Here is a 24471-nt window from a genome sequence, read left to right as displayed (position 1 = left end):
CTTCTCTAACCTATATGTGGTCTGAATTGTTTATCTTATTTAAGATTATATTGACTTAAAATATTTATACCCTTTACTAAGCCTGATAATCAATGTTTCTTTGCTATCATTAAGACCAGATATTTCTTCATATCAAATCTACTGTCTAATTCCTGTATCTATACATAACAGTCCTTTCTTTCAAGATCAAGCTATTTCCGTTCTTCAGCAGCATGCTAAAATGTGAAAGTTACATTAAAATGTTGTTCCCATTGTGCTAACTGATGCTGTGCAACGCAGCTGCCCAAGGCCACCCAAGAATCCAGTCCCTTGTTGGAAAGGAATTTGAAAACTCTGCTAGGCCCAGGTCCAGGAATTGTGGTTCCGGGTACCCCAGCATCCTGTAAACATGGTCATGACAAACATGATCTCTTGCTTGTTCAAATAGGTTCATAGGGATACAGTTAAAAGTTTCCCACTCCCTTGCCGAGTCCCACTCTCATTGTGTTGAAAAGTTTTTCCTGACCCCCCTCCCTGCCAAAACCTTTTCCTTGTGCTCCAAAGCAGGAACAAGGTAAGAAGATTGGGGGGGGGGGGGAGTCAGAACACAATTTCTCAGATGGTAGCAACATCTTGACCCTGATGCCTTTCCCAGAAAATTTCACTGCTACATCCAGAGGGCTTACATTTGCAAGCACCTGGGATGATCCTGAGTTAGGGTTTCCAACCTCCAGGTGGTGGCTGGAGATCTGCTATTACAACTGATCTCCAGTTGATAGAGATCAGTTCCCCTGGAGTAAATGGCCACTTTGGCAATTGGACTCTATGGCATTGAAGTCCCTCCCCTCCCCAAACCCCACCCTCCCCAGGCTCCGCCCCCAAAGCCTCCTGCCAGTGGCGAACAGATACCTTGGCAACCTTACCCCAAGGTGGTGCCCATGGACACCATGACGTCCGCCAACACCTTTCCTGGCACCAGCCAAGTGTTTTTAGAAAGTACACAGGGCCAGGTGAGCTTTTGCTTAGCAAGGCTTCTGATTGGCTATGGGATATTTGATTGGCAGCACAAACTTTTAAAAACTATACTTTGCCAGCAGATGCCACCACAACATAAGGATCCTGTGGGCTGTCAAGTCGCAACTGACTCATGGTAACCCCATGAAGTTCAACCTTGTGCAGCAGGTAGGGTTGCCAACTCCAGCTCATGGCTGGAGATCTCCTGGGATTACAACCTATTCTCCGGGCCACAGAGATCAGTTCCTCTGGAGAAAATGGCCACTTTGGAAGGTTGACTCCATGGCGTTATACCCCATTAAAGTCCCCCCCCAAACAATGTCCTGCTCAGACTCCACCTCCAAAATCTCCAGGTATTTCCCCACCCAGAGCTGGCAACCCTAGTGGCCGGAGATGAGCAGAAGTGGTTTGCTACTGCCTTCCTCTGTGTAGCAGCCCTATTTTTCCTTGGTGGTCTCCCATTCAAGTACTGACCATAGCCGACCCTCCTTAGCTCCTGGGTACCATCTCTGTTTCCATAAGAGAGGCAAACAAAGAAGACAAGCTTACAAGCTTTGCAGACCTGCTATTGAATATATTCCACATTGCAATTCAAGAAGGCCTGTGATTTTTAAGGGTTTTGTTGTCATAATAAACATTGATTAGGTACGGTTAAGGAATAATAAAATGTGGCCTGAAACATCTTCATTTCTCTTTCTAACTGAAGAAAATTCCTGTGGTATCTGAAAGACTAACATATTCATACTAGGATATATTTTTATGAGAGCCCTGAAAGCTTACACTATTATTAATCTTTATGGTACTACAGAATTTAGCTTTTGTTTTGGCTGCAACAGACCAACATACCCCACTGGAATTTCTCTCTAATTGGCATTTTTGATAATTTTATATAATTGTAGGCATCTGGGTAAGGGATAGAAAATCACCCCACCCTGATATATTAAGGTTGAAATTCGGGTTGCCAATGTTCCATCCCTTTAATAAAGGCTTCAGGAGAACATAAGAAAAGCCACGCTGGATCAGACCAAGGCCCATCAAGTCCAGCAGTCTATTCACGCAGTGGCCAACCAGGTGCCTCTAGGAAGCCCACAAACAAGACGACTGCAGCAGCACCATCCTGCCTGTGTTCCATAGCACCTAATATAATAGGCATTCTCCTCTAATCCTGGAGAGAATAGGTATGCATCATGACTAGTATCCATTTTAACCAATAGCCATGAATACCCATCTCCTCCATGAACATGTCCTTCTTAAAGCCTTCCAAGTTGGCAGCCATCACCACATCCTGGGGCAGGGAGTTCCACAATTTAACTATGCGTTGTGTGAAAAAATACTTCCTTTTATCTGTTTTGAATCTGTCACCCTCCAGCTTCAACAGATGACCCTGTCTTCTGGTGTTATGAGAGAGGGAGAAAATTTTGTCCCTGTCCACTCTCTCCAAACCATGCATAATTTTATAGACCTCTATCATGTCTCCCCTTAGCCACCTTCTTTCCAAGCTAAACAGCCCTAAGCGTCTTAACCGCTCTCCATGTGTGGAAGTGAGCAGGTAAACCTTTCCATTACATGGAGGTAAATAATACCACCTGGTAAATAACATCCTATTAAGCCTCCATTAAAGGGATGGAACATTTTTTTCTCCAGGCTAGTTAGCAATCCCAGTTGAAATGTGTTTAATATGGGGTTTTAAAAATCTACAACATACATACACAGACACTGAAGATGCCATCCTAAATAGGTCTACTCAGAAGTAACTTTCATTGTATTCAATTGGGCTTACTCCCCCCTTGATCCTGAAGCTCTCCCATGCAGTCCAATTCTGCATCAGCTCAGGCTTTCTGCACTGCAACCTCAGGCAAGAGCGCTTAAAACATATTCTGGGCACTTTTGCATAGCGAGGGGAATGAAATGACAGGGGTCAGATCATAGACTTATAGAATCATAGAGTTGGAAGGGACCAACAGGGTCATCTAGTCCAACCCCCTGCACAATGCAGGAAATTCACTACTGCCTCCCCCCCACACCCCCAGTGATCCCTACTCCATGCCCAGAAGATGGCAAAAAAAAATTATCCAGGATCCCTGGCCAATTTGGCCTGGAGGAAAATTGCTTCCTGACCCCAAGGTGGCGATCGGCATTTCCCTGGGCATGTAAAAAAGACCCATGAGAGCCAAACACAGACACAACCCTTCCTGCCCTCCCTATCATGATCTGGCTAAGTTCACAGAATCAGCATTGATGACAGATGGCCATCTAGCCTCTGCTTAAAAAACTTCAAAGAAGGAGAGCTTACCACCTCCCGAGGAAGCCTGTTCCACTGAGGAACTGCTCTAACTGTTAGAAAATTCTTCCTAATGTTTCGTTGGAATTTTTTTGGGTAAATTTTGGGTTCGGGTTTATTGGGCCTGATTTTTCCTGGTAAACCCGGAATAAGCCGAATACCCATACCAGTAAATGGGTATTCAGCTTTATTTCCTGGTTTCCCAAAAAAATCCAGGTCCATTGTAGTTATGGGATTTATTTTCAAGGCTAGGGGGGGCTTTTCGAGGTAGAGTCACCAAATTAGCAGCATGGCAGCAAGGGAGTCTCCTTAGATGGACACCAAAGTTTGGTGAAGTTTCGGACAGGGGGTCAATTTTATGGGCCCACAAAGGGGTCACCCCCATCCTCCAGGCATTTGTGAACTGAGCTGTCCATTGGTTTTCAGGTTCAGAAAGTCTGAATTGCTGAGGACTGGTAGAAAGAGCTGATTGGTCAGGCTGGTGCCTCACAGTCTGGGGGCTCTGTTCATATCTGGGGCACAAAGCATGATGTCCATGCAAATTAGCTTCCACACTGAAGAAAATGGCTTAAAATGCAAGAAAAATAAGGCACAGAAACATTTCTTTTGGTGGCAAATGACATCCTGTGAACAGTCCTTTATTATAGCCATCAAAAATCTGATTTCAAGAGATGGTCATGGTGCGGGCAAACAAAGCCACTCCTCGGGGTGACCTTCAGTTTGAGAACAGGTTTTCATGGAAGGGGGTGATATCTGAGCCAGTTGAAGTCATGACCAAGGTGGCTCTTCTGAAGGAGACTGCTCATCCATGCGGGTGAGGAGTCTTCTTCAGAAGCTGGATCAGCAGTTGTTAAAAGCTGGTATTTTTAGTTGGAGGGTGCATTTACCTTTAGCAGTGAGATGACACTCATGTGTAGCAATTAGAGGAGGAGTCTTCAGTGTGGTGTCTGCGGATACGATGGCATCTGCCGACACATTTCCTGGTGCCTAACAAATAGAGTTTGCCAACTTCCAAGCGGGGCTGGAGATCTCCCGGAATTATACCTGATCTTCAGACTACATAGATTCCTGGTTTGTTTATTATTTATTTATCTAGAACATTTATTCCACTTCTCCTGGAAAAAATTGGAAGATAGACTGCTTTGGAAGATAGACTGTATGGCATTATACCCTACTAAGTCCCCCCACCCCTAAAACCCACCCTCCTAGACTCCACTCTCAAATCTCCAGGAATCTCTCAATTCCAAACCTGGAATTGGCAACCCTATGCGACAAAATTTTTTCTAAAGTTGCCAGGGCCAGGTGGGGCTTTTGCCCAGCAAGCTTCTGACTGGCTGCACAGATTAAAAAAAAAAATGTTTTGGTGGCAGCTGCCACCACAGCACAAGTATCTTCATGCCTCCTGTGGCAGCAGTTTCGTGGCTGTGACAAACAATCTGTGTCAGGCTCAAAATGTTTGAGGACCCCTGAGTTAGAGTGTGGGGTAGGTTTGCCAGGTCCCTCTTCACCACCGGCAGGAGTTTTCGGGGCGGAGCCTGAGGAGGGCAGGGTTTGGAGAGGGACTTCAATGCTATAGAGTCCAATTGCCAGGGTGGTCATTTTCTCCAGGTGAACTTATCACTACCGGCTGGAGGCCAGTTGTAATAGCAGGAGATCTCCAGTCACCACCTGGAGGTTGGCAAGCCTAATGTGGGGCCAGGATCTGGGAGGCCCAAGTCTGAATCCTCACTCTGCTATGGAATCTTACTGCATGACCTTGGGCTGACCAAAGGGAGGGGCTGTGGCTCAGTGGTAGAGCCTCTGCTTGGCATGCAGAAGGTCCCAGGTTCAATCCCTGGCATCTCCAGTTAAAGGGACTAGGCAAGTAGGTGATGTAAAAGACCTCTGCCTGAGACCCTGGAGAGCCGCTGCTGGCCTGAGCAGGCAATATTGACTTTGATGGACCAAGGGTCTGATTCAATAGAAAGCAGCTTCATGTGTTCATGTGACCACTCTCTCTCAGCCTAGCCAACCTCACAGGAACGGTTGTCTTGAAGATAAAATGAAGGAGGGGAGATGACGTAAATCGTTTTGGGTTCCATTTGGAAGACGAGCAGAGTGGAAATATCTCAATAAATAAACCACCAGCTAATTTTCCCGGCTGAATTTGTGTCTCGTCACTGGCCACCAAGATTAAGTTAATTCATGCCATTGTATTCCCTATTACTGTGTGTCGGTGTGAAAGCTGGACAATGAAGAAAGATGACAGGAAGAAAGTAGACTCCTTTGAAAGGTGGTGTTGGAGGACAGTGTTACAAATACCGTGGACGGCCCAAAAAACAAATCAGTGGGTTATAGATCAAATCAGGCCTGAACTGACTAGAAGCTAAAATGACTAAACTGAGGCTATCGTCTTTTGGTCACGTTATGAGACAACAAGAGTCACTGGAAAAGACAGGCATGCTAGGAAAAGTGGAGGGCAGCAGGAAAAGAGGAAGACCCAACGAGAGATGGATTGACTCAATAAAGGAAGCCACAGCCCTCAGTTTGCAAGACCTGAGCAAGGCTGTCAAAGACAGGACACTTTGGAGGACTTTCATTCATAGGGTCGCCGTAAGTCGGAAGCGACTTGACGGCTCTTCACACGTGCACAAGCAGCCCTTCCAAAGCGCAGATGCCCCCCCCTCCAAACAGCAACAAAGCGCAACGACGTTGCGAAGATTGTTGGAGACAGGCCATTTATTCATGGAAGGATTTGCCTTGGATTTGCCGCTCTTTCGATGCACTTTCCCCCCCAGCCATATTCTCAAAACTCAACAATAAGCCTCCGTGCAGAGTTTTGCGAATTCGGAGGGGGGAAATATGCATCTAGAGCACTGGTTCCCAACCAGGGGTCCGTGGACCCCCTAGGGGTCCACGAGAACCAAACCAGGGTTCCGCGAAACAAAGTTATAAACCCATAATAAATTAATATTTTCAATTAAAAGTTCTCTATTATAAAAATATATATTCAAATATTATTCTAAGTTTAATGTTTATCTAACATGATAATTCACAGTGGGTCGCCGTGTTAGTCTGTCTGCAGTAGTAGAAAAGGGCCAGAGTCCAGGAGCACCTTCAAGACTAACAAGAATATTTTTGGTAGGGTATGAGCTTTCGGGAGCCACAGCTCGCTTCTTCAGATACCTGAAGAGATCTGAAGCAGTGAGCTGTGGCTCACGAAAGCTCACACCCTACCAGAAAACATTGTTGTTTACCTAACAGTTATGATTAAAGTTTATTTTCAAATCCTCGGGATTTTTATTGTGAACCTTGGGGTCCCTGCACCGAGCAAAAAGGTCCTAGCGGTCCCTGGTCCCAAAAAGGTTGGGAACCAGAGAGGGACAAATCCAAGGCGAAACCTTCCACGCTGCGGGCGGCGAAGGCAGCGGCGGCGGAGCAGCGCAGGAAACCCTCGGTCCCATGCCGACGAGGATCCAGGGCGGGTTTTCCAGCCGACCCGGGAGGGGGCGGCCCCCGCGGCTCCCCGCCCCTCGCGAAGTCTGGAGCGCAGAGCCCGCGCCGGCTCGGAGAAGCAGCGCGCTGCCCTGGCGAGCGGGCGCTGGGCGGACGGACGGGCGGACGGGTGGGTGGCCGGGGCTGGGCTGGGCTGGGCTGGACGGGCCGGGGTTTTGCCCCTCCCGCCATGTAGCGGCGGCCCCGGGCGGCCGTCGCCTCGTCCGGTGGAGCTGTTCTCCAGCAGCCCCGGCGGGGACCATGCGGAGAGCCCCGGTGCCCGGGCTGCTGCTCCTGGGGCTGCTGCTCCTGGACCGGGGCGGCACGACGCAGTACTCGAGCGACCTGTGCAACTGGAGGGGGAGGTAAGAGCCACTTCGCCGGAATCCTCTTTTCTTTTTGGGGAGGGGGCGTCCGTCCGTCGGTCGGTCGGGGATGCCGCTTTGCCGCTCGGCGCCGGCTGCCAAGGAGCGCTTGCCTTTGTCCGGGCACATCCCCGCTCGCTTCCCAGCTTTTGCAGCGCTTGCGAGTCGGGAGCCCCCCTCTTCCCGCCGCCGGGTCCGATCGCCCTGGGGGCTTCCCCTTGGCTTGGCCGCTCTCGAGAGGCGCGTTTTCCCCCATCCGAATTCTCCAAACTCTGCAAGGGGGCTTTCCTTTCCCCCCCCGAGTTTTGAGAATCTGGAGGGGGGGGAGTGCATCCAAAGAGTGGCAAAGGCGAGGCAAAACGTCCCGGGCAGAAATGACCCAGGTGGCCTTTTCTCCCAGCCCGCTTGCAGGGGAGTGGGGGGGGGGTGAACCTTCCTTTTAAACGGGGCGGGCGCTTTTCCGGGCTGGCTCCCCTCTCTCCCTACGCATCGCGCCCCTCTTATCTTTTTTTTTTGGGGGGGGAGGCAGGAAGTCCCGCGCGATACCGATCTGCCGCCTTTACGCCCCTTTGGCTGAGTTGACCCCCTCCCCGCAGCCCTGGAGCAAAGGAATGCCCTCTGTTTCGCGAGCTTCCCCCCCCCCCCCATTGATATTCAGCAACTGCGGCTTGGCTGGCGTTAATAGGCAGGCCGATGCAAGACGCGGAGAGCCCGGCTAGGGAAGCGCTTGTCCCTTTTGCCGCTGCTCCCTGGAGTAATCTTGCGTGCAGGGCCGGTGCTCCCCTTAGGCGAGCTAGGCAGTTGCCTAGGGCAGGGCTTCTGAAACTTTTTCCACTCGCGACCCCTTTTCGCCCGAGACATTTTTAAGCCATCCCAGGTATATGGGCATATAAAATAGGCATACAAATCTTTTACTGTTGCCAAATTTTTTGCGCCCCCCACATTCAGTTCCCCAACCCCATATGGGGTTTAAGAAACTTTGGCCTAGGGCACAGACCTCAGAGGGGCACAGGATTGGCCTGAGGGACACTGTTTTAAACAGATGAGTTTCTTGACAAAAATAAATGCAACTGACAATTTATTGTTGGTTTTAAGATAAGCACCACAACCGTGCTGTGGAGTATAATTAATGATAATGTCCTATAAAAAGTTTTGTGCTTTTATTTTTCTACAAGACATCTGTTTTGGAAAGTTGGTTAGCAATGGGGGGGGGCACTTGTAGTTAGCCTTGCCTAGGGCTTGAAAATGACTGGCACCGGTCCTGGGTGGGGGTCCTTAATCGCCCGATTTTTCTCAATGAAGTTACTTTCTGGAAGGGAGAGGGGCTGCTTAACCCTGTGCTGGGTTGCTTTTCCCGAGGACGCCTGGAGCCGATTGTCCGGGAAGGATAAAAAGAAGTTTATCCTTTTCTTCTGCTGTTTCTTTTCTGATTTATTGGAGGATGCAAGGGAGGGAACCGCCTGATTAACATTCTTGGAGGGTCTGGGGATGAGCATTACCAAAGCAACGTGCAAGGGGATGCAGAGGGAGGACTTGGCTTTTAGCAGACAAAGGTAGAGCCTTTTCCACTGTCCGCCGCACACTCCACATCTGTGCAACCCAACACCGGAGTAACAGCACTCTGCAGATCCTAGCCAGTGACCTCCTGCGTCCGAGCATTAACTTCATTGTAACGCAATAGGCTTGTAAGCCTCCCTTTTATGAGCCACGCTGATGGGGTTTGTGAATATTGTACGCACTTGAAGAAGTAGTAAAACTGGGGCTGTGTTTTAGCTGCTTGCCTTTCTTTAATTTGAGATGGCTTTTTCCTCCCCGAAATTGAACGTTTGAGTTTGGAACACCTAATTGGTTTGAAGTGGTTTTGGGGTGTTTGCTGTATTGGGGTGATGTTAGGAGGGGGGGATGATTCTGGAGAATGAAAGTGTGGTTTTTCTGTGTACAGCTGTTTTCTCAGTAAAGGCAGAAATTATGCAACGTGAAAGGAAGTCTCTGAGAGGATAGGAATGTTCTTTGACTTCTGGAGTTCACCTTCCATGCAGCACCTGTCGTGGTACAATGCTCATTGAAAAAGATACTGTTTTAGACCCCAGTTTCCATTACACCTGTGGCGTAATGTCACTCTAGTTACTTTAGATGTAAATCAGCAGCGCTTCTGGCTAATTCTAACCTGGTATGCTTTGACTGCCACAGCTATGCTAATCTCTCTGGTTGTGCAATCTTTTTAAACTCTTTAGCTTGTCTGCTCGACCGTCTCCCCTTTAATCCACTGTAGAAATGTAAGGCGTTTTCATGGTTTTCCAATTCTTATAGATCTCTTATCACTGCTTTGGAAAGGGTTTCAATTCAGACATGAGACCGCTGCTGAATGAAAGTCATATGCAGCCTGTATTTGGCTTGGGGGGCATTTTAAAAAACGAAGGGGTAGTGAGTGACTTTATGAGAGCCAGCGTGGTGTAGTGGTTAACAGTGAGGGACTCTAACCTGGAGAATTGGGTTTGTTTCCCCACTCCTCCATATGAAGCCTGCTGGGTGACCTTGGGCTAGTCACAGTTCTCTCTGAACTCTCTCAGCCTCACCTACCTCACAAGGCGCCTGTTGTGGGGTGGGGGAAGGGAAGGTGATTAAAAGCTGCTTTGAGACTCCTTAAGGTAGAGAAAAAGTAGGGTATAAAAACCAACTTTTCATCCTCTTCTTGGTTTTTGAATCGGATAGGTCAGGCAAGGAATAGCTGTCTATTTCAGGAATAGCATAAAAACTGAGAGACAGAAGTAGGATGTTCTGGCATTCTTTCTAACTGCTTATTTGCTGATACTGGTGGAGGTTGAGATTTGCTTTTTTAAATTCCAGGTAATTTATGACTGTTTATGTAAAGCATTTATATTCCACATTTCTAAGTACAAGTTAGAGTGTACTCTTAAAAACTCATGGCAAAGTAATAAATCATCAAGTGTGACTGCTCAGTAGCAAATATTTGCATGAGAGGCTTGCTGAATGTTATCAGACAATTTTAGAAAGCCCTGAATGCACATCTGATTTGGGGCACATGGTTACAATTTAACGACTTAAGCACTATATTCCTGATAGTTCAGTTTGCTTGAAGTGGGTTTGTGTACAGTCTGTATCCTAAGCTCACTTGGAAGTAACTTTGGTTAACACCAATGTGGTGACTGTCCAAAAACACACACTTGGGCCTGTCTCTCTGTGTGCATTCACACAAATGTGCATAGAAGTCTTAAGATTATTCCTGGCATCCTTATGGGATGAGTTGTCCCCCTCCCCCACACACAATGGAGACTGAGAGCTAACTTTCCTGAGCCCTGAAGGCCTATTAAATCCAAGGCCAACTGAGCTTAATGTATTACAACAGCCATGCAAGGTAGATCAGTATAATCTTCTTTTGCAGATTTGAGCCTTAGAGAAAGGGCCTTGCCTAAGGCTGGCTTGTAAATTCTTGATGGAGACTTGTTTTGAACCAGGGATTTCCTTATCTGTAATAAATACTCTGGGGCCACAGCCCAACACCAGGTTTCATCAGTATAGTAATGTATTAATGAATGGAGTCTCTCTTGGGCTAGTCAGTTCTTAAGGAAGGCCAGCTACAAGGAATGTAGGTGAGCCAGATTGTTCTCTTCCCTGCTCTAGGGCAGCCCCATTGTTTCCCTCCTCATCTGTCACCAGATATGCTTAGTTTCAGGGGCACATCGTTGTGATACTTGCAGTTGCCCAAAAAGAGAACCACCCTATTTTTCAGTAATCGGACGAACTTACAAAAATAGGTAGTTCTGGTGTGAGTCACATTATCCAGTCCGAATCAAGGAAAGAATATAGAGACCAAACTGATCTCTGCCTCTCCAGAAGGCCAAAGTGGTGATAACTGCAGCCTGCTGATCTCAGTATCTATTACTTAAGCAGTTTAATGTTGCTACCGAAAGAAGAGCCAGTGATGGTTTTGTATATGAGAATGCCAGGTTCTAGGCTGTGAAGTTAGTTGGATGGTCAAGCCACACCCTCTGCCTGATCTACATCGCAGGGTTGTTATGAAGTTAAATTGCTCCTTGGAAAGAAGAGTCGCATACAAATGTAATTCAATACTTGTGTGTACAATCATCCTTAAAAGCCGATGGACTTGTAAGCTAGCTTTCTTTCTTTCTTTCTTTTTTAGCTTGGGGCAATCGAGCCTCGCATACCCTGGGGCCATCAGGTAATGCTTGAATCAGGAAGGCTCTTTGTGCCCAGTCTAGTATTGTGCAATCCACTGCTGTCAGAGTTGTCTCCTGTAATAATAAAGCTCTTGTTCCTTTTAGAATGTTTTTGACTCCTTACAGCCCCCAAACAGCTTGTTTCTTCATGTGATCTCTCTCCTGTGTAAAGGATTTCATTGAGAAGCATCGTGCGTGCTTGGCCATGCAAGCCTTTAACTTCACTGTTCTACCCTACAGCCATGTAGAAAGTGCTGCTGCAGGGGCAGAAACTGCTGTGGGATAAACAGGTGGGCAGATGGTGCACAGGTACAGGGCGGCATGGCAAAACAAGCTGCTCTTTGACTGTGTGTGAGCTGGCCCCCAGAGATTGCTGCAACAGGTGAGGCGTGTAGCTTCACCCGCAGTTTGTGAGCAGATGCAGTGCATTAGTGACCACATTATTTAAGCGACGGTAATCATGCTTCGTAATTAAAAGGCCTGCGTTGTGAGCCTCCCAAGACATTTGCAATCATGATAATAGGGGTGTAAATGGCAGTCCTCCTCCTAAATGTATTTTCTCCTACTTTGTAGCCTGCTTAGTACCATTTCAGCATGTTCCTTGTTCCTGCTTGTTATAAAACGACAGGTTGACCTGCACAAAATGGGGCAGCTACATTGCCATATTCATGACTATCAAGAGGGTGTTGCCTCTTTTGTTTTCCATTTCTGTATGAGCATGATTATGTTGAGCTTTAAAGTGTTTCCCATTTATGCTAACTATTCTGAGCTGTCTCTTGCCTTAGATCTCCCACTGACAATTTCTAGCAGTGATTTCATGCCTTGGGCCCAATCAAACAATGCTCCATGAATTGTCTTTCTGCCTGCTGTCCTTCAATTGTGCTCTCAAGTACAACTTGAAATAGGATTTGCCAGTTGCAAATGTCGAGAAGGGTGGAAAGCTACTTGGCTAAAGTGAGCTATGAACTATGGTCTCCAAGCCTTGTGGGCAGAGATTGGATCCCCTTGTCTGTGGCAGTGCAAAAATGGCCTTAAGTGACAATCACAACATAGATTGCTGTAGTTAATCTCATGAATTGGAATGTGGGATTGTTTAAGATACGGAGGGAGTAGATCTTGGCATAACTAGGAGGATTGTGAGATCAGCTGGCAGTTGCTCCTAGTATGTGGATTTAGGGGTCAGAGAAAAGCCTCTGTTTTCCATTCAGTCAGTGCAACTAATATATCTATAGATGGCATTAAAATAAATCAACTTTTTTGTTCTCTTGCATGTTGGACAGCATTTAATTTTATTCCTGTCACTGTGGTAATGAATATTCTGACTTTTTCGTGTGAAGACATAGCTGCATCATAAGTGCCTTTGCATTTTCAGTAAGCAGCAGCTTTAATTAGGTCCTGAGTTATTTAGCCAAGTCAGCTCAGAAGCGTCAATATGAAATGTGTTTTGGGTCATCTCTTGCAATAGGATTTTAGTGTATAAACATTTAATCCTTCCAACTTTACTTTGCCCCCTTGATAACATGTGGGATAGAGTGGGCTGCAAAGGAAACCCTACCTACTTTTCTTCTTGATAAACATTCTTCCCATGGGCTTCCCACGGATATTGCAACCATTGGCAACACTGCCCTGTGCAAGCACCGGGTCATTCCTGACCCATGGGGTGACGTCACATCCCGACGTTTCCAAGGCAGACTGTTTGCGGGGTGGTTTGCCAGTGCCTTCCCTGGTCATCTCCCCTTTACCCCCAGCAAGCTGGGTACTCATTTTACCGACCTCAGAAGGATGGAAGGCTGAGTCAACCTTGAGCTGGCTACCTGAAACCAACTTCTGTCGGGATCAAACTCAGGTTGTGAGCTAAATGGAATTAAATAACTGTACATTGAAGTTGTTCCTATGATGTAGATAATTTGGGGTTTAATGTGCTGTGGGAGCTAGGGTTCAACTGTGGAGCATGTGTAGCCCTAAAAGGATGCCTTTTGAACATATTTGGTCCTCATCACTGAGTGATGACCACAATACACTTGGAAGTAAGGACCAGGACTTGGTTGAGAAAGTAAGCACTGATGTGCTGGTTGAGTGGCATCCTGGCAAAAGTACTTCATCCTTATTTGGTTTAACTACTGTGAGGTAGGCGGCAGTTTCTGTTTCACAGAATGGGAGGTCTTCATTTTGAGAATAGGGTTGCCAGGTCCCTCTTCGCCTCTGGCGGGAGGTTTTTGGAGTGGAGCCTGAGGAGGGTGGGGTTTGGGATGGGGAGGGACTTCAATGCCATAGAGTCCAATTGCCAAAGCGGCCATTTTCTCCAGGTGAACTGATCTCTATCGGCTGGTGGTCAGTTGTTAATAGCAGGAGATCTCCAGCTAGTACCTGGAGGTTGGAAACCTTATTTTGAGGAGGAGTTTGGATTCAGCATCGACTTAACATGCTGCCTACCCAGATCGTGCTGGCATTTGGAGAACAGTGTTCTTGCAGATCATTGCCACACACAGGCTGCTGAACAGCTATTTCTGTACACAAGGCAAACAATGCCGTCTGCATCAAATGCCCCATTGAGAGTTGCATTTCTCAAATATGTCAAGAGTTTCCTTGTGCCACAGGGCAAAAGCACAGAGGTCAAGAGCCAGCTCCTTCTTGCACAAGCCTCTATGCTTTTGATGTGGCTTTCAGGAGGGTTTTGCAGCACATGCGAGCAGACAGTGTCATGATTATTACTAAAACGTGACCTTTCCTGGTGCTTCCTCATGTAACCTCTGAACAGTGTAGTATACTGATATTCCCAATACTGTCAGTCAGTTCCCCCTTAAATGGAAACCATATGTGGGCAAGTCTTCCCACAGCTAGTTTAGCTGTTGATTAATCTTTATCTGGAAATGGTGTTACATCTTCCCACTAAAAACAAAATGGTTCCCGATGGAAAAAATTGCTTTCCCCCGCCCCCCCTGCATAGCAAAATAATTTTAACACTTTGAATTAATCTCAAGTGCCATAAGACTCATTTGACATCGTGTAGCTGTTCTCTGAGCTTTGGATCCAGTAGTAACTTCCATGGATAGAAGGGATTTCCATCATCAGACTTCTTCCGCTTCCTGCTATAGCCCCAAATGCTCCCTGAAATGTTGTTCCTGGGGGGAGGCAGGGGGACTCCAAGGGGCAACATGAGGGGGAGTTGGAGGTCTTCAGCAAGAGAAGGTAAAAGCTTGAAATCCCTTCCCTTCTCTTTGTAGGAATCCTCTGCTAGAACCAAGCCACAAATGTCAGGAGCTTATGATGGTCAGTGTGATCACAGTGCAGGGCTAGACTATTGGGGCTCAAAATTTCTCCGCAACCACAGGTTTCACAAATGATTTTGGCTTTATCACTTCTGTCCGTCGATGTACATAAACTGAACCTTGCGGAGATCCAGCAAAGTGTCAGTTAATGGAAATTTAAGGGATTTTGAGAGAAATGTCGACACTTGAATTCATAATAGAAACCGTTTCCAAGTGTTCAGGACGCCTGTCATAAAGCATACTTTATTGAAACATTCCACTGTCTTCATAGCCGTTTGCACAATTTCTCTGACCCTGAAGAGTATAGTATGTAGTGTCTTCAAATAAAATGCATTCACTCTTACAATAACTTATCTTTGTCTTTTCCCCCTAGTGGATTAACGCACGAATCTCACAAAAAAGATGTGGAACAGGTCTACCTCCGCTGTTCTGAAGGATCCATAGAATGGATGTATCCCACAGGAGCACTGATAATCAACTTGCGACCAAATCTTTTCCCTTCCTCTTCCAAACATTGGACTGTTTGCATAAAGCCCCTTAAAGACTCTGCAGGAGCAAATATTTATTTGGAAAAAACTGGAGAACTGAAATTGCTGTTCCGGGATGGAGACCATAGCCCCACAAGAGTGCATTGCTTCAGCTTTGAACAGGGGGGACTCTTTGTTGAGGCTACCCCTCAGCAGGACATTAGTCGGAAGATTACGGGCTTCCAGTATGAACTGATAAACAAGGGGACAGCATCAGATTTGCACATGGTTTATGGTAAGTTGTAAGATACTTGACAGTTCTCATCTCAAATGTTTAATGTGTGTGCAAAACGAATGTGTAAAAGCAGTATTTTTACTTGTTTTCTGGAAGTGGAAAGTTGTAAGGAAGGCTATTCATCCATACGCAACAACAGGTTCTCTGCTAAGGAAGTTGGATGTAGCAAAGTTAAGATTTTTATTTTTAAAAGTATATTTCAACTTTTTCCCTGAATAGCTGTGGGTACTTCTTTCCTCATAGCAAGTCAGTGGTCACCATTTTTCTTGTTAGAAGATGACAACTTGAGATTTTATTAGACATTCTCCCAGATGTTTTGGTTCCTTCCTTCCTCTCCCTCACTCCGTGTACAGATTAGAATTGTTAGGTGGGTTCCAAATCATGGTGGTAATGCCATTGTGATTCAGAAGAAGGGTCCTCCATTGTGAATTTAGGACGAAGTCACATAACAGGCTTCCTACAGGAATATCCTTTCCAAGCAGAAGATATACCTGTATGTGAGAATTGCGCACACCTGTTGTGCTGCAGGTACAGTAGCTTAAAGGTGAGCGGTGCTACAGCCACTGTTAAACAAGTGGCAACTCTCTTCCTTTTCCCATTCCTTTTGATGTGCTGCTATACTTCCTCAGTCCTGCTCTGCCTATTCATTACGCTTTCATGTTCCCCCTCGAGTTTTTCTCGCACAGACATTGTTGAACTATTTCTTTACAAAACTCTGCATCTTTATGCTGTGATGTTTCTTTCCACTCTAAAAATTGTGTTGAACTTGCAGGCTGGCCAGAAAACTACTAATGTTGATCTCACAAAAGATGTGCTATAGGATTCTTTTATTTGTAACAAGTTTTAGGGGGGAGTTAAGTGACTTTGTACACTTTTAGACAAATCTATTTATTGGGCAGGTTTGCAGAGAAATCCTTTTATTGGACAGGCTTGCAGAGACAGGTCGACACGATTGCCTTCAGTATGTAGTTTTCAGAGCCCAGACTTGGTACTTTACAAGAACAACTGATAAGGCTTGATTTTCATGAAGCAGAATGAAAAATACCATGTTGCTGCATCATTTAACAAATCTGTATTCATACTCAGTTTTGCGCAAACTTCTGCAGTGATCAGTTTTTTTTAGAAGGCAGCAACCATTTATGCCTCAAGAACTCCCCATCCCTGGCAAGTGGAGATCTTCTGTTCATCAAAGAAACTGTGGCTTTCTGTATGTCGAGTTTAATGTGTCTGTGGTTATAGATGTCTGCTTTTGGTGACCTTATATGTATAGTTTGCTGATCACTTTCAGCTGTCATGAGCAACTGCAACACCTTCTGTAGCGGATAGATGGCGCATTTGTCATTACAACTATCAATCTGAGAACAAACCAAACAATCTTATTGCATTGCCTGCAGTCGTCTTCTAAAGCAGTAGTCCTAAAGAGATCCTGGAATCTCAAATGTTTCTGCAAGGACTTTAGTTAACCCTGATGCTACCTGTGCTTCCAAGTTTGGTCTTAAAGAAACTTTGGTCTTAAGTTTGGTCTTAAAGAAAGCTTCTTCAAGGGCAAGGTTCATCCTGAGGGTCATTTTAGTAGCAAACTGCAAGCCGGAAGACTAGTCCAGTTATGTTGTATATCATGTCACTTTCATGTTTTCTGTGAGCATTTACATATCACAGCTGGTAAATGTGGTGCACTTTTTAAATCTCTCCCCCACATCAGGAAATGCAAATAGTTACTTCAGTATCCCAAGAACTGGATTTCTAAAGCATAATTCATTTGAGATTCTGGTTATATTCCATCCATCACCTCTGGAGCCATACAGATAGAAGCATCATAGTTAAGTAATATTTTTTAACGTTAGACAATTAGTAAAAAAAAAAAATACTGGGCTGTGAACAAATCTTTTTGAAAAAATAAAACAGGAGACCAGTAGCACCTTAATTTTGGGGGGAGAGGACTCCTCTGGGATTTTACTGTTAATATATAGCATCAAACCAAAAGACCGTAAGACTGTTTTGGGGGCAAAAACAGTGATAGATGATAGTTCACACTTTCAGATACATCACGGTTGGTTGCGGTGATAGGACTTGTTGTGGTTGGCTGGCTGAGTTTCACTAGAGAGGTCATAAACGTACTTGCTTAATTGCCAGGATCATGCGCTCCCTCCCTCTTCTCTGCTCCTCTCATGCATCACACTGGGATTGAAGACAGAAGTCTTTAGCGTAACACCAACCAGACATGATGGCCTGCTATCCAACCACGTGGTTCTAAAAGGTTATGGACACTTGTCTTCAGAAGATGGGCAGAGCTCTGCTGATTCTTCCTATAAGAGCAGACTGCCCCCCCCCCACTTTGCCTTTTATGATCTTGAAAGTTATTAAACCCTAGGAACAACATTTTAGGGATTCAGTGGGCTGAAGGAGGAAAGTTCCACTCCAGGAGCAGATCTCGTTGGATAGAAGCCACTGTCTGAATGCCAGTACCTTCACTAACCGAGGTTTGTCCATGGAACTGGCATTCTTAACCACAGTTTAATCCTGGTTGAGAATTCCAGTTAGAGAAAGAAACCAACCTTGATTGCTGAAAACAGTTGCATTTGGATCTTAAAGCTAATTGGAGTTAGGGTGAAGACCTTTTTTCTTTTAGTTAGAAGAGGAGATGGGAGAATGCAAGCCTGGCAATTAACCAGGTTCATGTCTGTAATGAACAAACAGAATTATCTGAGAGATCTGATTTGCGCCTGTGTTTGTGGCTGCCAGATAATGGGTTGGAATTAAGGGGATTATGTGGAGCGGTCTATAGCCAAGGTTATCTGCAGACAAGATAGTTCTTCAATAAATTTCTTTGATTTTGAAATATGAAAACATCAGATTGCAAACAAGAAGCAAATTTGCTGAGTTTGCAAACCTGATTTTGAAATGGCCACTTGCCAAGTGATGATTCAGTTCTCCAGAGCTGCACGTATCTTCTTGAAAGCATCCTTGTGATTTGGTGGAAGTAGATGTGACCCTATGGTTCAGCTCTAGGTGTTCAGCTCCAGGCATATGACAAGAGAACCATATCCTGTAAAGCCGAATTATTATAAAGGAGGAACTTAGATGAGGAAGGCCTAACCTGGGTGGCCCAATCTCTTGGAAGCTAAGCAGGGTCAGTAATATTTGTATAGGAGACCACCAAGGGAGTCCAGGGTTGCTACCTAGAGGCAGTCAATGGCAAATCACCTCTGAATGTCCCTTGGCTTGAAAACCCGACAGGGTCGCCATAAGTCAGCTGTGACTTGACAAGACTTTCCATTATCAAATGAAGGCAAAGCATATCGAAGTGCTATTAGAATTGTAGGTGTGCAATCTGGGTTAAATTCATATATGTAAGGAAGGCTTAGGAGCCTCGTGGCACAGAGTGGTAAGCTGCAGTACTGCAGTCCCAGCTCTGCTCACGACCTGAGTTCGATCCCAACGGAAGTTGGTTTCAGGTAGCCGGCTCAAGGTTGACTCAGCCTTCCAAGGTCGGTCAAATGAGGAGCCAGCTTGCTGGGGGTAAAGGGAAGATGACTGGGGAAAGCACTGGCAAACCACCCCGTAAACACAGTCTGCCTAGTAAACGACGGGATGTGACGTCACCCCATGGGTCAAGAATGACCTGGTGCTTGCACAGGGGACCTTTACCTTTTCAAAGGAAGGCTTGCATCAATCTTGGCCTGAGAAATATGTGGTGTTTCTCTTTCTCTTTGAGTATCGAGCCTAGTATTTTAAAGAACAGGACCAAAAGGAGAGGGGTCGAAGCCTTGATGCGGCTTAACCCAACTTTCTATTTGTTAATCTGACTTTTTCTTGTAGTCATGTTCCCGTCAACAGAAATGAATTCTTGCATGTTTTCTTAACACCCCAATGGCGTTATTGAAGCCTACCTTTGTTTTTTTCCTTGTTCCTTTCTTAATTCAGCCATGATCAAAGGCTGTACCAGTCATCTCATTAATACTTTAACAACGTGTTCTGCCCCCCCAGGATCATGACACTGCAGAGTGCATCAGCAAGCTGCCTTGAAATCGGCAGAGTGCCAAGGGTTTTAATTAGTAGACCTGGTGCTTTATTAGTTTATACTCCTCCTTTCCCACTCAATCTGGGCTTTGCAAATAGAGCCATAAAAAAATACAAGTTCCCAAGTGAGTTTCATAGAGCCTTGAACGAACGCTATCCTGTAAACCCAAGTGACTACATCTGTTTGTTTAGCCATTTTTCCTCCTTAGCAATTCATCACCCAGTGCTGCAGATTTATTCTTCCACATTAGACGAGATGGTAATGTTACGAAGGGATCCACAGCAGGAAGCATGCTGAAAAGCAAAACTTCTGGTCAAAACCACAGTAACTTCACTTCAAGGCTTGCTATGAGGTAGACTTGCACATAGCATGAAGTTGCCTGATAGTGAGTCCCCACCTTGGTCAGTATTATCTGTTCTGATGGGCAGAGGTTCTCCAGGGTTTTAGGCAGGGGACTTTCACAGTACCTCTCTGATCCTTTAAACTGGAGGATCGAACCTGGGACCTTCTCAGTGCAAAGCAGTCGCTCTGCACTGAGCTCTGCTGAAGTCTGAGCACTTCACAGAAAAATCTTCTTGTGATGGTTAACAGCAAGGGTTATATTTAGTCCCGGTGTAAATGTATCTGGCTTGCTGGTTCACTGTATGTTTGAATGAGTTCGAGGCAGGATTTTGTGAAAACTTTCCAACGTTGGATTGCTGTGACTGGAGATACTGTGTATCTAGATTGCGCCCACTACCAGTTCTGCTGATGGAAACATGAGCTCAGGCCAGGGTTGTGTAAGAAGGAAGAACAAATGCAGCACATGATATGATCAGAAATTATATGTGGGTATGTGTGTATAATGATAGAAAGAAGTAGTGGCTCTGGTTTTCTATGTATGTTGCCACCTTCCATAAGGATGGAATTACAAAGGGTTGTATTGGAACTGATTGTGAAAGCACTATTCATAGAGACACCCTAACAGTGCAATCCTAAGGAGAATTACCCCAGTCCAAGCCCATTCATTTCAGCGGGCTTAGACTGGAGTAACTTTGCATTGGACTCCTCTGTCAGGCCTCCTGTTAAGAGACAGAAGCTTCGTCATGCTGTGGTCGCTCTATGATTCCTGCTGTAGCTTTTCCCCCACAGGCTCTACGGGCAGAATTTCAGGTTACAAATAACACCAGCAGCCCCATTTTGAATTGCCCTCCTTCACCCTCCTATATCTACCCCAGTCCGCTCCGCTGTCAATGTCCTTTATAATGTGTGGTTCCACACCTCTAGCCTACATGCCTAACTGTAGTTGGTTCCCCTGGGGGCCAGGAAAAGCATGTCATAAGGAAATCAATCAGGAAAGGGGGTAAGTTGTACTAAATGTCATAGAAGGGGAGGCTGGTTATGGGGCTACTCCTCCAGTCTAGTGTACAACACTTCCATCTCTTAACAGAAAGGACAACTCAGTACCTTTCTGCAGTATTTTGTTTTTCAAAGTCTCCACCAAAATCTCAAGAAAACTCTTCCACTGATACGTCCATAAACTGTTAAAAGAGAACTAAAGTAGAAAATTGCTTCCCTTCCAATCAGCCTCTTTCTCACACACCCTTTTATACAGTTTAATCTGAAATGGGAGTTTCTATTGAGCAGTTGTAAAGTTAACAAACGGGGGGGGGGGGAGTTGAGTGAGCAACCCTTACACAAGATAGTAACTGCTGCACAAGAAACACACTGCTGCCTCAAGTTTTTTTTTTTTTTAAGTGGAAGGAAAGTTGGGGTCTCTCACTGAACTTGAACAATCTCTCTTTGCAGCTGTTCAGCAAGGATTCCAATCCTCTTATTCATGTTGAAAAGCACTTTACTCTGTGAGAGATCCCTCCATGTATTGAAAGTGCTTTAACTCCTAGGTCTAGGTTTTCATTGCAAAACTGCTTCCCTGTGTCTTAGCCAAGATCTGCAAACTTAATTTACTGGAATTGAGAAATATAAGCCCCTGTTACCTTCAGGGGTTGCTCTGTATTAGGCGAGTCAAACTTTAACAAACATTTCTTTTTATCTTGATGAGATCTGCTCATTGTAAGGCAGGTTCTGCTGGTTTATGGGTTTCCTACATTTTAATGTCCGGTAGCTGGCTGAAAACACTTTTATAAATGCTTGTATTCAAACGTTGATTGAGTTAAGAACAATATCAAGCCTTTCCCCTTAAGTTGTTTTAAGTTCTGAGGAATGTTTTCCTCTGGAAACTACTTTCTGTGTAGTTCAAGGATATATGTGAGGCGGGGGGGGGGGGGGAGATGAAAAGACCATTCAGATAATCTTCCCCTCCCCAACCATCTGCATGTGGTGACCCTAGGGGTAGAGTGTGATAGTCTGACTACTGAGGTCATTTCCCCTGGAGAAAGGGGCAGCTTTGGAGGATGAACTCTAATGTATTACATCTTTGCTGAATTCCTTCCCCTCCCCAAATTCCTTCCTCCCCAGGCACTGCCCCAAATCTCCAGGAATTTCCTGAGCTGGAGTTGGCAACCCCAGTGTGTGCTAGGTAGAGGACTGTAACACAGGTCCATGAACTGGAAGGTGCTTGTGGCTATTTGAATGCCAGATCTCTATGACCCCATGAGCCAAACCCTGCTTCCAAGTGAGGTGTGAATTAAAGGTCTAGGAGTTCTGTGCTCAGATAATCATGGCAGCCCGGTGCAGATGTAGTATTGCCCATCTCTTAACCATGATATACTGATGCAGACAGAATGCTATACCACAGGTAGTGCTTGCACGAGAAAGGGAGGAGTTTGCACAAGAGGAAGGGGAAACGCAGCCCCATTCCAGTCTCTTAGCTGTGGCTAAGAGTAGACAATATTAAGTCTGCATTGGGTATGTTCTGGTTGAGCTATTATATTCTGAATGAAGGGGCACATGCAGATGGGGTATGTTTCCCTGGTATCACTATGTATGGGATTTGGGGTTGTGGGTATATTCTGAACAGGTCCTAGATGGCCTTTAGCTTCCTTCATGCCTCTACAATTGTCAGCTAATATACTTGATTTTTCCCTTTCTCGCTAGATGCAGTCTCTCTTTCTTATATCAAATAGACATCCAGCTGAACCTTGTATTATTATTCATCCCTTGCCCCATTCTCTTGGACTTTAATTTTGTTGGCAGGAGAGGAAAGGGCGGAAGGATGTGTGAGCAAATAGTCACTTGCTATAGCTTATTTGAAGCTGCACAGGCCCCTGGAACCCGCTTTACAGAGCTCTGCCTGCCAAAAGACACATAATGACCTTTTCATGGAGGAGGGGAAAAAAGCTATATTTTTCAGAGCCAAAGCAAGGTTACACCCAAAGGCAGTGGTTAGAAGAAGAAAACTGCCCTCCCCAACAGTGATGCATCCCATTCCATAGATGCAAAACAGGTTATGAAAATTAATAAATGGATGCTTTCTTTTGCTAATCCTTCATACATACTTGCATCTTTTTAAAAAGTTGATTTCTGCCAACACACAAAGATAATGTGATTCAGATTAATTGCTGGAATGGAAATGTAAACCTGTAACTCTTACATAAGTATCCCAGTAAATTCTGAGCCAGCTAGACCTGGCTCTGCCTTATCTAATCATCACCATGTTTTCTTGGCTGGGTGGGTAAAAGATGTGTGCTCATTTCAGCACAGCCATTTGGGAAGGAGATGTAAACCAGTTGGGAGTATGAAACCAAGAGGCTGGGAAGTAGGCATTCAGAATAATGGATTGGCTTGTATGGGTAGCTTCCGTCTCAAGATACCCATACAAGCCAATCCATTATTCTGTATGAAGGGTATAAACAGGATCTATATGTGCCCTTGCCATGAAATGAAAGATTAAAACCCTTCTCAGGCAAAGTGACCCACCCATTTCTGAACGTCGCAGTGGGTGAGACCCCTTAATATAACTTTTAACTATAGCATCGGCTTTTGTAGGGGTAGGCTTGCTCTGCTGCATGTATCAGATGGAGTAGGTTACATTAGAGGAGAAAATAAACTTAACAAGGTTAGTGGGCAAAAATAAATCCTGATGTTTAGATAAATGCAATTCTGTGTTAGAGGATCTCATGAATGTAATCCAAGGTAAATAGAAGGCCTAAAATGGTGCTGGAGGAAAGCTATCAAGTTCTAAAGAGTCTCCCTGATGGCTCACAAAAGAATTTTCTTAGCTGGCTCATAGTTTCTAGTCTGGTTTACAAAAAGCTTCAGCATCCATTTTTTGCTTCAGAAGGTGTCAAAGGTGACACTAGAATTGTGATACTAATGGCATAGCTGGAGGAAGGCAGATGAGGGGCATGCGTATGCTGAAGACACATCCAACTTTGTTGTTGATGTGGTGGAAGCCAGAGCTGAAAGCAGTCAAGGGGTATTAGCCAGATTATGGTCCATTGGCATTCCAGCAGGTTTCATTATGGCTCATGTGGCGAATATCTCCTCCCCCTTTAATCTTCTGCATGCTAATTTCTCAGACTCAGCTAACTTCAAAATTAGCAGGAACGGAGAGTTGTCAGTATTTCCAATGGGCTGGAATCAGTGGAAAGGATAGTAGTTTCCTGCTCTTAGCAAAAATACAATTTTGCAGTAGACAACGTCCGAACCATTCAAATAAGCCAATGCACTGTAGAGAAGAAAATTCTGTTAATATGTTTACAACTATTTTGCAGAGCTATGAATACTGGAGATGGAAGAGTATATGGCACAGTATCTGAGTTAAAGTCACCTTGGGAAGGCAGATTGTGGCCATCTCTAGTGTGTTTACCATTTCCTTCAGTCATTCGACTGGATACCCAAGCCACCCTGTACAGTCCTAGAAGAACCTGCCTCATGCACAATTCTAGCAGCCTTGAATATCTGCAAGAAGTTCCAGGACTTTGCCGTGTCTCTCCTAGAATATCACAATTAACATGCAGTTGGCAAGCAGCACGCCTGGCAGTTTGAACCTTGTTAAAGAGAAACAAATGGGCTCTAAATGTGTCTTGGGATTACTCATGGCTGATTCTGCTAAACCTAAATGGAACTGACAGTGTTAAGTTAAAGGAGGTGCTGTGTAACTGAGGGGTCTGTTTAAACATCCCTGGTTGGGGGTGTTGGGGGAAATACTCAGGAGAGCTATCAG

General features: G+C 45.3%; 1 protein-coding gene across 2 annotated transcripts in view; it reads left to right on the top strand.

The window, feature by feature from the left end:
- Positions 1–7009: 7009 nt before the first annotated feature.
- The window catches only part of METRNL (meteorin like, glial cell differentiation regulator), a 32037-nt gene continuing 14575 nt past the window's right edge, over positions 7010–24471 (top strand). The window contains exons 1-3 of one of the 2 annotated variants that reach the window (XM_056865102.1): positions 7010–7113; positions 11276–11314; positions 14955–15343. In XM_056865102.1, the coding sequence (XP_056721080.1) occupies positions 7010–7113; positions 11276–11314; positions 14955–15343 (532 nt within the window). The remainder of the gene's footprint in view (positions 7114–11275; positions 11315–14954; positions 15344–24471) is intronic. The other variant, XM_056865110.1, reaches the window with a different exon arrangement.

Source organism: Euleptes europaea, chromosome 1 (genome assembly GCF_029931775.1).
Source record: "Euleptes europaea isolate rEulEur1 chromosome 1, rEulEur1.hap1, whole genome shotgun sequence".
Lineage (NCBI taxonomy): Eukaryota > Metazoa > Chordata > Lepidosauria > Squamata > Sphaerodactylidae > Euleptes > Euleptes europaea.
The sequence above is the reverse complement of the archived record's forward strand: the minus strand, read 5'-3'. Positions and strand labels throughout refer to the sequence as shown.